Below are 14,204 nucleotides of genomic sequence, written 5' to 3'. Positions count from 1 at the left end.
TGGGTGGATGTGTAGAAACTGGCCTTGCAGAGGGGAAGGCCAAGGAGAAACAAATAGTACATGCATTTTGGAAAATAGTTTGGCAGTTTCTTATATAAACATGAATCTACCTGAGCACCCAGCAGTTCACCCTGAAGTGTTCATCCAAGAGGAATAAATAGAAGGGAGTGTGGGGGGAGGGAGACAGGAGGTTGGGTTGCAAGTCTGTGCAAGGAGGAGTTCAGCCTCCAGATCCCCTATTGCTCCTGCTGGGGTCACACCACTGCTCTGGCCGCATCCAGCAGGAGAAAGGAGAGTTTCAAGAGAAACCAAATCAGAGACTTTGGTCTTATAGGCACCAGGAGGGGTGAGATGCATCGTGGAAACAGGGAGATTCAGTGAAAAGCAAGGGGAATCCCAGCAAATGGAGACATTCGCCTCCCAGCCCAGAGATGACAGAGATTTCTTCCCTTGAAAATTGGCTGGGCCAATAGAAAAACACAACAGAAACTGACATTTTGGGAGTTTCTCAACAAAATGGTTGGTCCTCCTTAAACAGGGAGCCTCCAGTCAGCTTTTGATGCCTCACTCTTTTTTCTTTTTTTCCTTTTAGGAAGTGATGCATAATTTATATACAGTAAATTACATGGATCCTAAGTATACCGTGTGTTAGGCTTTGACAAATTGATACCTGCTTGTAACCCACACTCCTGTGAAGACATAGAACATTTCTGTCACTCAGAAAATTCCCTAATGTTGGCGCCCTATATATTCCCTAATGTGAATATATAATGTTTATCTATTCTAGACACAAGTCTTTTGTCAGTCTTTTCCAGCCAGTTCTGCCCCCACCAGCATTGCTGTGCTTCATATCAGCATAGATAGGTTCTGCCTGTTCTAGAACTTCATGTAAATAGAATCATACACTATATACCCTTTTGGGCCTGGCTTCTCTTCCTTAACTCTTGAGGTTGACCTACATTGTTGCATCTATCAGTAGTGTGTTCCTTTTTCTATCCCAGTAGTATTCCATTGTATGAATATACAATTATTTATCTGCAAAGGTGTTATATATAATAAAATGTACCTACTTTTAGTGTATGGTTTGATGAATTTTGACATCTATGTATATATCATCATAATTAAGATATATAACATTTCTATCACCAACAAAGTTTCCCTCGTACTCCGGTCAATCCTAGCCCTGTGAGTGCTAGGCAAACACTGGCTGTCTTTTTGTCACTATATGGTAGTTATTCCTGTTCTAGAACTTTATATAAAAAGATCCATATATATATACAAACACACATGCATACACACTCACAAACCATTTTGATCTGGATTCTTTAGCTCAGCAATAAAGTTTTCAAGATTCAAAAAAGAAAACAATTGTTTATCTGCTCAAGCATTGATGGACATTTGGGTTGTTTTCAGTTTGGGACTATTTTGACTAAGGTTGCCATTTATTTCCCTTGGATGAAGATTTCAGGGCGGAATTGCTGGGTCCTAGGGTAGATTCATATTTATATAAGAAACTGTCAAGCTGTTTTCCAAAGTGATTGGATAATTTTACATGTCCAGTGTATGAGAATCTGACTGTTCCACATCCTCACTAACACTTGGTGTTTTCAATCTTTTCCATTTTTGTTATTTCAGCAAGTACATGGTCCTATCTCGTTATGGCTTTGATTTGTATTTCCCTAATGACTATGAGTAATTTTTCATATACTTATTGGCCATTCGTGTATCTTTCTTTGTGAAGTGTCTGTTCTGGTCTTTTGCAGAATTTTAAATTTGGTCTTTTTTTATTTGTTTGAGTTGTAAAAATTTTTTATGTATTTTAGATTCAAGTCCTTTGTCAGGCATATGTATTGCAAATATTTTCTCCCAGTGTGTGTTTGCCTATTTATTTAGTTAACATGCCTTGAAGTATCTAAAAACTTCTGATGAGAAGTTTTAAATTTTGATAATGTCTAATTTTTTTCTTTTAAAAATCTCCTTCATTTCTGATGAGGTCTAATTTATCATTTTTTTCTTTATAGTTAGTCCTCAAGGTTGCAAAGATATTCTCCTATGTTTTCTTCTAGGAGCTTTACAATTAAATCCAGTTGCTAATGGATTAAATAATTAATTAATTATTATTATTTTTACAGACAAAGTCTTGCTCTGCTGCTCAGGCAAGAGTGCAGTGGTGCCATCATGGCTCACAGCAGCCTTGAACTCCTTAGCTCAAGTGATTCTCCCGCCTCAGCCTCCTGAGTAGCTAGGACTACAGGTGTGCACCACCATACCTGGCAAATTTTTTAAATTTTTTGTAGAGATGAGGGTTTTGCTATGTTGCCCAGGCTGATCTCGAACTCCTGGCCTCAAGAAATTCTCCCAAAATGCTAGGATTACAGGTGGGAGCCACTGCAACTGGCCAGCTTTACAATTTTAGCTTTTACATTTAAGCCTATGACCTATTTAAAAGTATTATATTTTACACATGTTGCAAAATGGAGTCAAGGTATGTTTCATTTTATTTTATTTTTGATGGTCGTCCAGTGGTTGTAGCCCTATTTTTTTAAAAAAGACTTTCCTCTCCCCATGTAATTGCTTTGGCATTTTTGTGAAAAATTAATTGACTGTATACACGTGGATCTATTTCAGAACTCTTTTCTGCTCCATTGATCTATTTGTCTGTCTTCATGCCAATATCCACTCTCTTGGTTTATGAAGCTTTATAGTAAGCCTTGAAATCAGGAAGTGAGAGTTCTTCAACTTTTATCTTTTCTTTCAAAAAGTTGTTCTAGGTCTTTGCATTTCCAAGTAAATTTAGGATCAGCTTATCAATTCCTATAAAAAAAAGCCCCTGAGATTTTGAATGAAACTGCATTGAATTTATAGATCAATTTGGGGAGAATTGGCATCTTAGCACCAGTAAGTCCTCCAAACCACAAATATGGTATTATTTTCTTATTTATTGGTCTTCATTAATTTCTCTTAGCAATATTTCATAGTTTTCATGCAAAGGTTTACACATTTTTCATTGAATTTTTCATAGGTATTTTGCTGTTTTTGCTGATGTTATAAATGTTATTATTTTATTAATTTTCCATTTTTAATTGCCACAATATAGAAATACTGTCGATTTTCACATATTGACCTTGTATTCTGCAATCTTGCTAAATTCATTTATGAGTTCTAGTGGCTTTTTTTGGGTAGATTCTTTAGAATTTCAGTAAGTGATCATGTCATCTGTGAATAAATATAGTTTTACTTCTTTATTTTAAATTTTTACATCTCACATGTTTCTTGCCTTATTGTGCTGTATTGGACTTACAATATACTTTTGAATAGAAGTGATGGAAGTAAAAATCATTGCCTTTGTCTTGTTTTGGATAAAGCAGTCAATCTTCTACCATTAATTCTAACATTTGCTGTAGTTTTTTTGCAAATGATCTTTATCAGATTGGGGAAGTTTCTTTTTATTTCTATTATGCTGCAAATTTTTTACAATAAATGGGTATTGAATTGTCAATTGATTTTTTTTTTTTTTAAACAGAGTCTCACTCTGTTGCACAGGCTGGAGTGCAGTGCCTCAGTCTTGACTCACTGCAACCTCCACCTCCCAGGTCCAACTGACTTTTATGCCTAAATCTCCAGAGTAGCTGGGATTACAGGCATGGGCCATCACGTCTGGCTAATTTTCGTATTTTTAGTAGAGAAGGGGGTTTGCCATGTTGGCCAGGATGGTCTTAAACTCATGGCATCTCCCACCTTGGCCTTCCAAAGTGCTGGGATTATAAACATGAGCCACCGCACCAAGCCTGTCAATTGATTTTATTTATTGGAGTATATGATATTTTCCCTTTATTTTATAAATGTTGCAAATTACATTGGTTGATTTTTAAAATCTTAAACCAGTTTTACATTCCTGGGATAAACCCTAGTTGTGACTGATGTATTATTTAATATTCTATGGTCTGTGGTTTTCCATACTTGAGATGTTTTTGTCTGATTTTGGTATCAGATTAATGCTGGTCTTATAAAATGAGTTGGGAAGTATGATTTCCTTTTCAATTTTTGGAAGAGTTTGTTTAAAACTTGTATTATTTCTTCCTTAAGTGCCTGGTAGAATTTACCAATCTTGGAAGAGTTTTAACTTCAAATTTAATTTCTTTAAAGATATTGGGCTAATTCAGTTTACCTATTCCTTCTTGGCTGAATATTTATAGTTTGTGTCTTTTAAGAAATTTGTCCATTCCATCTAAGTTGTCAAATTTATTCACTTAACATTGTACATAATATTTCCTTATTTTCCTTTTACTATCAGTAGAGTCTGTAGCAATATCTCCTCTTTGTTCCAGATATTGGTAATTTGAGTATTCCTGTCCCCCTTTTTATCATTCAGTTTAGACAGAGGTTTGTCGATTTTATTGGTCTTTTCAAAGAACCAGCATCTGGTTTCACTGATTTTTCTCTATTGTTCTGTTTTTTATTTCACTAATTTGTCCTCTTATATTCATTTCTTTCTTACTACTTACTTTGGATTTAGTTTGCTCTTGTATTTCTAATTTAGAACTTTGACTTTAATCCCTTCTATTTTACATCCTGACCTGGATATCTGGCCACTTCAGAAGCCCTCAACCCCATTTTCTGTCTGCTCTCCTCAGTGAGGCGTCGTGCTGTGCTTGGGTTCCATCATCCTGTACTATAGTGCAGAAAGTGCTTCCAGGCAGAAAATCTGGATACAGGAGCCACTAACAAGAGACTCCTTTGAGTATAATGCCTGTAGCACCCTTTCTTTCTACCTCTTTAACCCACGTGCTTGTATTCTTTTGAAAAATAAAATAGGAAGGTTAAATAACTTGTTTCAGGTAGATCCTGGATTTGAACAAAAAATTATTTATTGCCAAAGTTTGCGTTCTTAGCCCTGCCCCAGGCTGTATTCTGTTGATGCCTGATCTAGCATGATGCTATTGCCTGAGATCTTTAATAAATGCCCTGAGACATCCGTGGCTCCGGCCTGGGAGTGGTCACATTTCATGGAAACCAGACTAGAAGATGGCAGCACTGCAGCTTTGGGGCCTGTGGTCTGAGAGCTCCATGAACAACCTGGTTAGGAGGGTCATCGCCCATATCCATGGCCTGTTCATTAGTATACAACTAGTGCCTGAGGAGCAACTGGCATCCAGCTGGTCAGTAGGGCTGTGGCTGGTAGAGATAAGCCTCGCTTCTTGATGGATGACAGAGACTCAGGCTGGGCCTAGTCTGTTACTGGTTTTTCCAGTTACCAAGGTCCCTCTAAACCTCACTGAGCAGCAGCAGGATGGGCAGTGAATACACAGTCAGTCTCTTCTAGGGTAAATGCTGGGAGCCACCTCCGAGCATCCAGGTTGAGTCAGGGTCCTCCACAGATGGCAGCTATGGGAAGGGTGCTCTCCTGACCGCCTGCTTGCTGTGTCTCTACAGTCTGCTCAGACACGGGGATGCATGTTTCCTGCCAGAGGAGTGCCCCTGCACTTGGAAGGGGAAGGAGTATTTCCCTGGGGACCAGGTGATGTCTCCTTGCCATACCTGGTAAGTGAGGGTCCCAAGCAGGCTTTGCTTTTTTGCTGGGAGGGGGCATGGATATGGGCGCATAATCAAGAGTATAGTCTAGCATTCCCGTTTCATTATGTTTGTATTCATTTGTGTGTTTGTGTGTTGTTTGTGGTACAGGGGTTTGTGTACACATAGGAGTATATGCATACAAAGGAATATTTTTGTTTTTACATGAATATGTTTGTTCAGTCATGTATATGAATGTGTATACATGCATATTTGTAACCATGACAATTTGCATATTTATATGAACATATGAGTGTGAGTGCAAATCCAAAATGCACATGTGCATATGTGAACATGCATGTACATGGATGTATATAAAAAGGCAGGCATTCACAAATCTCAATATGTCAGTGAATATACACAATTAGAAATTTGTTTATGTAGACAGGTGTGTTTATATATGTTTTTGTGCATATGGATCATTTAAAATGTGTGCACATGTATGTGCAAAGTGTGTGGATATATGTGTACAATGGCTATACGTATTTGTATTCACATGTGAGTAAATATCGGTGTGAGTGTGCATTGTGTTTGCCTGTGAATGGGTACATTCTTGTGTATGAAAGTACGTGTGAGGGTATTTGTTTAGTAATGTAAGTGTGCATATGTGGGAGTGTGTGCATCTGGATTGGATTCTATGGAAACAGACCTGGAGCTAGTTCTGCGGGGCCTGTTCTGGGCCACACAGTGGTGGGTAGACAGTGGGTAGGCTCAGCTTTCTGATAGAGAGAATGCCGGAGAAGGGGGTGAGAAATGTTAAACGTGCCCTGATGCTGGAGAGCAAACCCACTCACTGTTCCAATTTCGAGAACGAGCTAGGGGTGGCCTGAGGTGAGCAGGCAGCCCCTGGCACTGAAACTCCAGGGCCCAGCAGAGGAGCTCAGAGAGGTTCTATCTCAGAGACCCATCTGGCTAGCTGGAGCATGGCCCCCAGTCCCTGTCCCATGCTGGGATTGAAACCACCCTGTTTCTGTGGCCTAGAGGAAGGCCATAGTGTTTCTTTCTGGTTAGAAGCAGGGTCATGGTCAAGCCCATCTGCCCCAAGGCCGGTTTCCCCAGATATATCAGAGTGTACTTGTAGGGTCAGAGCCCTGGCTGGCTGACCCCAGAAGTCCCTGGGTATGATGTTAAGACACAGATCTCTGCACAGGCTGTGTGCTCATTTTTTTTCTTGGGATTTTGTGACTGTGGTGAGCCAGAGCTGACCAGGGATGCCAGGCACATGAGGTGAGAGACTGGGGATGGCTGGCCTGGATTTGCCTAGGGGTGCTCAGGCCCTGAGAAGGATTCACTTCCATCAGTTCCCTGGACTCCAGCCCCTGTAGCAGCACCCTCACCCTCAGGCAGGGGGTAGCTGAGTTACATTGAATCCTCTCCTGTGAGTGCATTGTGCTCAGAAATCAGATCCAAGGCAGAGGTGGTGAGGAGTCTGGAGCCAAGGTCGAAGAGCTGGGATTATTTAGAATTTGGAACCCCGACACGAGGAGGCATCTGCCTTCATAGGAGAGGCTGACTGGCCATAGGGTGGATGTCCTCTCTTCCGTAGAAAACTAGGAGATAGATGGGGAAGTTTTTACTTTTTAACTCAGTTGTAAAAATTCTACCTCCTAACACATGGACAAACCTTGACATTTGCCCTCGAAGGACCTGCCACTGTGGCCCAGATGCCAGCTGCTCTCCCGGGGGGAGGTGGGTGCTGGAGATGTGTTGCGCTGGTGTGACTCGAGCATTTGCTGGGATCTCTTTACCAGGATGGAGCCTGGCTGCCCATCCCTTCCCAGCTCTGCATTCCGTGTAGCCATGGTTGGCAACATGGTCAGCCACAGTGGGAGTATTTCCAGCACTTATGCATTTATGAATGAGTCATAGGTCATGTTGGTGGGTGAATGACAGGATGGATACATAGGCTTAGGAAGCCACATGGAGTCAGTGCATGACTGAGCCTGTCCCTCATTGTTGCTGTCAGACACAGAGCCCTGGGTCATGCCCCTTTACTTCTAAAGATTTTGGCACTGAGCTCTGTGACTCTTGCCAACCCTACTCCTTCTCTAATTCTTGGAGATTTTAGTATCCGTTTAGAGGTGCTTCTAGTATCTCCCGACATCTCAGATTCTTCATCCTCTCTCTTCCAAAGATCTTTCTCCACCCTAGTGGAGTGAGGGCTCATCTTGTAGATCTTGCCATTCCCAATAACTCACCCAGCCCATATCCCAATGCGTCTCACCTCACCTTCTGTCTTTCTACTCCACTCCCTCTCATACCCTGACTCCCTCAATCCTGCAACCCCACCGGGATTTCTCATCCATGATCCCTACCACCTCTCTGCTGCCTCTCACCCCTTTGATGTCTCCCCTTCCCTTTTACCTCAACCTGTGGTCCAGAACCATAATCACTGCCTTGAATGCAGCCCCACTTCTATTCCTCCTCCTGCTTTGCCCTACTTGTTTGGCAAAACCACAACCCTGGTGACACCCACACCTTTACTTCCTTTGTACCTGCATCCATGCAGCTGAATGTGACTGGAGGGATGTGCAAAACCCAGCTGCCAGCTCTCGTTTTAAATTCATGGGCTCAGAAGGGTCAAAAAGGCCCTTAGAGCTGATGGGCTCTCGGACTGTATTTCCCGGGTCTCCTTTGCTCTTTCACCCCACTAGATAACTATTCCACTCTTTCTCCTCTCTCCTCAAAGCCCTGACACCTCCTCCCCTCTTATTCTCAGCTGATGATCCTGCTTCCTATTTCCCTGAGGAAATTAAAGCCATGAGAAGAGAACTTTCCAGGCTTTGTACCCATGTATTTTGCCTGCACAACAGATGAACTAAGTGTCTGTGTTCCTATCTAAAGTGAAGTTTCTTCACTTGTCCTTTGGGTCCTAGTTCCTCACTTGCCCTCCTAAGGGAACCACTGCAGCATCTCTCCCTCTTTTCTCACATATAAACAATTTGCATTCTCTACTGGCTCATCCCTATTGCATAAAAATATATCGTTTGAAAAACTTCCAACCTCCTAGGAACTGCTCCATTTCTCTGCTCGTCTTTTATTGCAAAACACTCTGAACACTTCCTATACTTGCTGTTTCAGCTTCCTGTTCTCCCATTCCCCTTTAAGCCCTTTCGGTCAGGCATTTTCCCCATCATTCCATCGAAACTATTCCTACTAAGGTCACCAGTAACTTTCATATTGCCATGTCCAATTAGCCTTTCTCAGTCCTCACCTTCCTAGACCTGTGGGCAGCATTTGACACAGTTGATCACTTTTCCATTATTCCCTGCTTCTTGATACTTTCATTCGTATCCTTTGGGACACCACCTCCTCTTGCTTTTCCTCCGAACTCTCTTCCTGTTACTTCTCGGCTTCCTTCATTGGTTCTTCCTCTTCTCCAACCTCTTGTTATTGGAGCGGCCCAAGGGACCCCTCCTTCTCAGTATTTATACTCACTCCCTTGATGAACTCTCCCAATCTCATGGCTACAAGGCCCATCCATAGGCAGAGGACTACCAGATTTCTACCTTTAGTCCAATCCATACTTCTCAACTCTAGGCTCACACATCCAGCTGCCTACTTGACATCACCATGTGTATGTCTAACGCAGGTCTCAAATTCAACATGTCCAGAACAGCACATCTGATCTTCCCCCTCAAACCTGCTTCTTCCTCAGCCTTCCCCATCTGAGTTGATGAAGACTTCATTCTCCCAGTTGCTCAGGCCAAGAAACCTGGAGTCAACCTCGAGTCTTGTCTTTCACTACCTATATCCAACCTGTCTACAAATCCCTTTGGTTCTACCTTCAAAATACACCCAGAATCTGACAACTTCTCCCTCTTTCCACTGCTGTTACCCTGCTCCAGGCTGCCATGATCTCTTCCCTGATGTGCTGCAGTGGCCACTCAACTGGTCTTTCTGCTTCCCCTTGACACTCTTGAGCTTAGGCTCAGTGCAGCAGCCAGAGTGGAACATAAATCACATAGTGTCATTCCAATGATGAAGTCTTCCAATGCCCACTCCCCTCATTCCTAGCAGGAGCTAACCTTCCTGCAGTGGCCTTATTGGACCCATGTCACTTGACCCTCCATTGCCCCTCTGGATTCCTCTTCTACTCTCTTGCCCTTGCACTCTCCATTCTAGCCATGTTGTCTCCCGAGTGTTCCCCACAGACTTTGGAGAGACTGTACCCTTTGTTTGAAACACCCTTTTTCCAGATGCCCATGGAGTTAACTCTGTCACCTCCTTTATGTCTCTACTTACACGTGCCCCAACCACCCTATTTAAAATTGTAACCCACTCCACCGGCATTCCCAGTGACCTGTATCCTGCTCCCCCATAACACTCATTGCCTTCTAATGTGCTATAGTACATACTCGCACTGCCTTATTATTTTTTATTTAGTGTATCTCTTCTCCCTCTAGAATAAACATTCCCAGAGGCAGACAGTTTTCTTTTTGTTTTATTCACTGAAGTATCACAAAATTTTGGAATAATGCCTGAGATATGGTAGGCACCTAATATTTGTTGAATGAATGGGTAAGTGAATGAACGGAGGGGTAAAGGGAGTATGGACTTCGGAGTTAAATAGATCTGGGTTAAATATCAGGTCCATTATTTATTGGCTGTGTTTCATAACCTCTCTGAGCCCTGGTGTCTCCTGCATGAAACTACAATCCTGCCCTCCGGGGTCCTGTTAGAGGTTGGTGTTCGTTGACCTCTTTGCCGAGGGACACAGTGCTCATGCATTCGATAAGCCATGGCTCTGTCATGAGTATTCAGGTATGGGGTAGGTGTGCCCTGCGAACTGGTCTGGGCATGTGTTTTTCAGTGTGTGCCAGCGGGGCTCATTCCAGTGCACCCTCCACCCTTGCGCCTCCACCTGCACTGCCTATGGTGACCGGCATTACCGCACGTTTGATGGGCTCCCATTTGACTTCGTGGGGGCATGCAAAGTGCACCTGGTCAAGGTGAGTTCCCAGATGTTTCTGCCCAGTTGGCTCCGTGCACAGCTGTCAGGGCACTCTGGTGCTCTGGACTCCAGTTTGATGCAGAATTGGGTGGTGGGGGATCTAAGCCCTGAGGCGGGGCTATCTAGAGACTGGAAGAAGTGCTGAGGCGCAAGCTCAGGGCTGGATGGAGCTCACCAGTCCTGAGATACCACACTGCCTGTCTGCTCACCGTTATAATCTTGCTCTATTGGGTCCCAATGCTTTTTTCTGTCTATAATAGCAAGAGCTAATGCTTTTTGAGCTGTATTATGTACCTAGGGGTCTATTGAGCCATATTTTGTGGATTATTTCACTTAAATATCACAGCAGCTTTACAAGGTAAAGTTTATGGATCCCATGTTATAGATGTAACAATTCAGGCTAAGGGAAGTTAGGTAAGTTGCCCAAGGTCACACAGCAGTCAGTGGTAGAGCTGGGGTCAAGTTTGACCAAGAAATCTGACTGGAGAGTTGGTGTGCTTAAAAGAGTCACAGGTTATAATTTTCAGCTCACCTGGAGGAAGAAAACTGGTGATGTGGGGGGCACAGTAAAGGCAGGATCCCTACCCCAGGAGGAATGGGCACTGACGTGGTGGAGGAGTGTCACCCAGGGGACATGGTTTTGCTAATAGCCTATCTCATCTTATAAGAGTAACATCAATAATAAAAATAACATATAATAATAACAATGACAAAACCTTTTATGGAAGGAATCCTACCTATGGGGCAGGCACTGTACTAGGGTCTTTCACATAATTGCAGTAACTCCACAAGATCAAGATAATTGACCTCATTTTATTTAAAAAGTTTTAAAGGTTAATGCAGTGTATATTAAAAACAAATATTCCCCTTCCCATTTCTTCTGTTCCTATATCCCATTGAATAACCACTCCAGTCAGGGATGAATCCTGCAAGAACATTTTTCTGCATGACATGGACACACGCACACACACACGCACTTTGTTTAGTTTATGTGAATAAGATTCTACAATGTGCTTTTTTCACTTAAGACTTGATTTCATGTAGTTAGTACACACTTTTTTCTTTTGAACAGCTATGTAGAATTCTACAGAAATAATGCCCTCTAGTTTGCTTTGTTTTTTCCCCATCGATGGACATTTAGGTTGTCTCCAATATTTAAATGCTGCAGTGAATACCTGTGTGGATGTATCCCCAGGTTCTTGAAGTGGAATTGCTGTATAAAAAGCTACATACATTTAAAATATTCGATACCAGCAAATTCCCCTTCAAAAAGCTTACACTAGTATCAAGGATGTATGTGAGACAGTGCCTCTTCCCCATACCCTATGAACACAATCATCCCTATTATATATTTATTAATACATTCATTCATCAGATATTTTGGGGAGTCACTAGATGTTAAACACTGCACTAGGCATCCAAAACCAGAACAGCTTCAGAGAACAGAAGTCGCCCAAAGTCACACAGCTCAGCTAACGCAAAGTAGAGGTGGATTGAAAGCCACTCCGGAGTGCGTGTTCCTCCACCTCCGTACCTCTTGGCAGGATCTCCTTTCTCCCTTGTTTTATTGGACTCACTTATTCTCTCCTCAGAGCACGTCAGATGTCAGCTTCTCTGTGATTGTAGAGAATGTGAACTGCTACAGCTCTGGCATGATCTGCAGGAAATTTATTTCCATTGGCGTTGGGAACTCACTCATTGTCTTTGATGATGACTCCGGAAAACCTGTAAGGCTCAGTGCCTGTGAAGGTTGTGTAGACAATTTACAGTTTACCAGGGGTTGGGGCAGAAGAGGGCCGAGGACTGGCTTCCTTACCATAGCAGTTTCTCTTGGAGAGCCACTGAGTTAGGAGCTCAGACTGAATTCCTCTTGGCCAGGGTCAGGAACACAGAGGCCAATGTCAGGGTATGAGGGAGGCAGAGGCATTGGTGAGGGCCTGGCTGCAGGTATAGCTGACCTGGGCGCTAGGGGGCACTTGGGCTCAGGACTGACCATCTCTGTCCCTCTAGAGTCCAGAGAGCTTCCTAGATGACAAGCAGGAGGTCCACACGTGGCGAGTGGGATTTTTCACACTGGTGCATTTCCCACGGGAGCACATCACCCTCTTGTGGGACCAGAGAACCACAGTGCACGTCCAGGCTGGGCCTCAGTGGCAGGTACTTACATGAGCAGTGACCTTCTGCTCCTGCCTGGGGCTGAGCCAAGCCCTGGGTGTCCTTGGGTGAGCTGTACCCTCCCTGAGGAGCCCAGAAGAGCATGCCTCTGTTCTCTCCTCCACCCTGCTCTGGGCCCCTTCTCCTCTGACATTGCTCCATCCCTCTTCAAACTGTGACCTCAGCAGTGGCTTCTAGGTCTATGATAGACTTCTGGGCTCATGGTGACCCCTCTGCCCACAGCTCACCCCTGGCAGGCCTGCAACTGACCATGGTGTCCTCTCTCCTTTCAGGGCCAGCTGGCGGGCCTCTGTGGGAACTTTGACTTAAAAACTATCAATGAGATGAGGACCCCGGAGAACCTAGAGCTGACTAACCCCCAGGAGTTTGGAAGCAGTTGGGCTGCAGTTGAGGTAAAGCCTCTCTTCCAGGCTGGCTTATGCCCCTCACTCAGATGGGCGCTGCCAGCCCTGAACCTGGCCCAAGGTCAGGGAAGAGGGATGCTGGTGTAAGGTTTCTCCTGCAATGTTCTCTCAGCCTCTGACTGCATCCCTAGCCCTAGACTCTGTCCTATGGCCCAAAGATCATGCATCGTCTTGTCTCACAAATCCAGCTGCCCACCCTACCCTGGACCAAGCCCTGGTAGGGTGGTGGAGAGTTGGGAAGGTGATAAAGTCTGTCCCAGGAGAGATGGTCACTCATGATGATGCCCCCCAGTGCCTGCCACTAGGTCTGGCACAGAGAAGAGACCAAGAGAGACTGAGGTGGGTTGAGGCAATCAGGGAAGGCTTCCTGAAGGAGATGGGAGTGGTGCTGGCACTTAAAGGCTGGGCCATGCTTAAATAGATGAATATATCAGAGATAAGGTCTCTGAGAGGAAGGGCAGCACTAGCAGAGATAGAAATGAGGGGGTCTGCCCAAAGGACAGTCTGAGAGATGTCTAAGTGAGGCTGCCAATCTGTGAGCTGTGGGGGAAACAGCACTAAGTTGAGAGCAGGAGACCTGGGTTCTTGTCTTGGGTCATCCATTGACTTTCTGGGTGACCTTGAGTAAGTCCCATCTCTGCAATCCTCTGCAAAGAGAGGGGACTGGGCCAAGAGAGGGGTGATGAATAGATTTCACTTCATGTGACAACTCTGATTGGTCAAAAGAGACTGCTTGGGAGCTATGTTGAGAAACATCCAAGATCTGTGTCAAGCTCAGCTGGAAGGAGGACTGTGATCGATTATTTATGTCTGCCATAGAAGCAGCAGTGGAGAGTGGTGATATGAGTGTTACATATTTGCCTCTCCTGGACTTAGTGATCTTAATGCCCTGCTGGAAAGTACACGGAGATGAGCCTATGTAGACTGGGGTAAGGGAAGCAGTCGGGCATGGCCTGGAGTTCAACTGCTCCAGGTGGGGCAGGGCTGTTCCCACAGCCTCTGAAATCCTGAGGTGGGACAAGGGTTCCCACAGCTTCTGAAAAGTGCACCCTAATACACCCCCATTTTAGAGAAGCTCAGTGGGTGACTAACCCTTGTTG

General features: G+C 44.0%; 1 protein-coding gene across 3 annotated transcripts in view; it reads left to right on the top strand.

Moving 5' to 3' along the window:
- OTOG (otogelin) overlaps window positions 1-14,204 on the top strand; it is a 99,493-nt gene that overhangs the window by 33,523 nt on the left and 51,766 nt on the right. For all 3 annotated transcript variants that reach the window (XM_032168013.2, XM_032168014.1, XM_032168012.2), the window contains 5 exons: window positions 5,434-5,541; window positions 10,385-10,523; window positions 12,118-12,252; window positions 12,536-12,682; window positions 12,973-13,092. In XM_032168013.2, the coding sequence (XP_032023904.2) occupies window positions 5,434-5,541; window positions 10,385-10,523; window positions 12,118-12,252; window positions 12,536-12,682; window positions 12,973-13,092 (649 nt within the window). The remainder of the gene's footprint in view (window positions 1-5,433; window positions 5,542-10,384; window positions 10,524-12,117; window positions 12,253-12,535; window positions 12,683-12,972; window positions 13,093-14,204) is intronic.

The sequence above is a fragment of the Hylobates moloch genome, unplaced genomic scaffold (genome assembly GCF_009828535.3).
Source record: "Hylobates moloch isolate HMO894 unplaced genomic scaffold, HMol_V3 SCAFFOLD_11, whole genome shotgun sequence".
Lineage (NCBI taxonomy): Eukaryota > Metazoa > Chordata > Mammalia > Primates > Hylobatidae > Hylobates > Hylobates moloch.
Note: the sequence above shows the minus strand (reverse complement) of the source record. Positions and strands in the feature narration are given on the sequence as shown.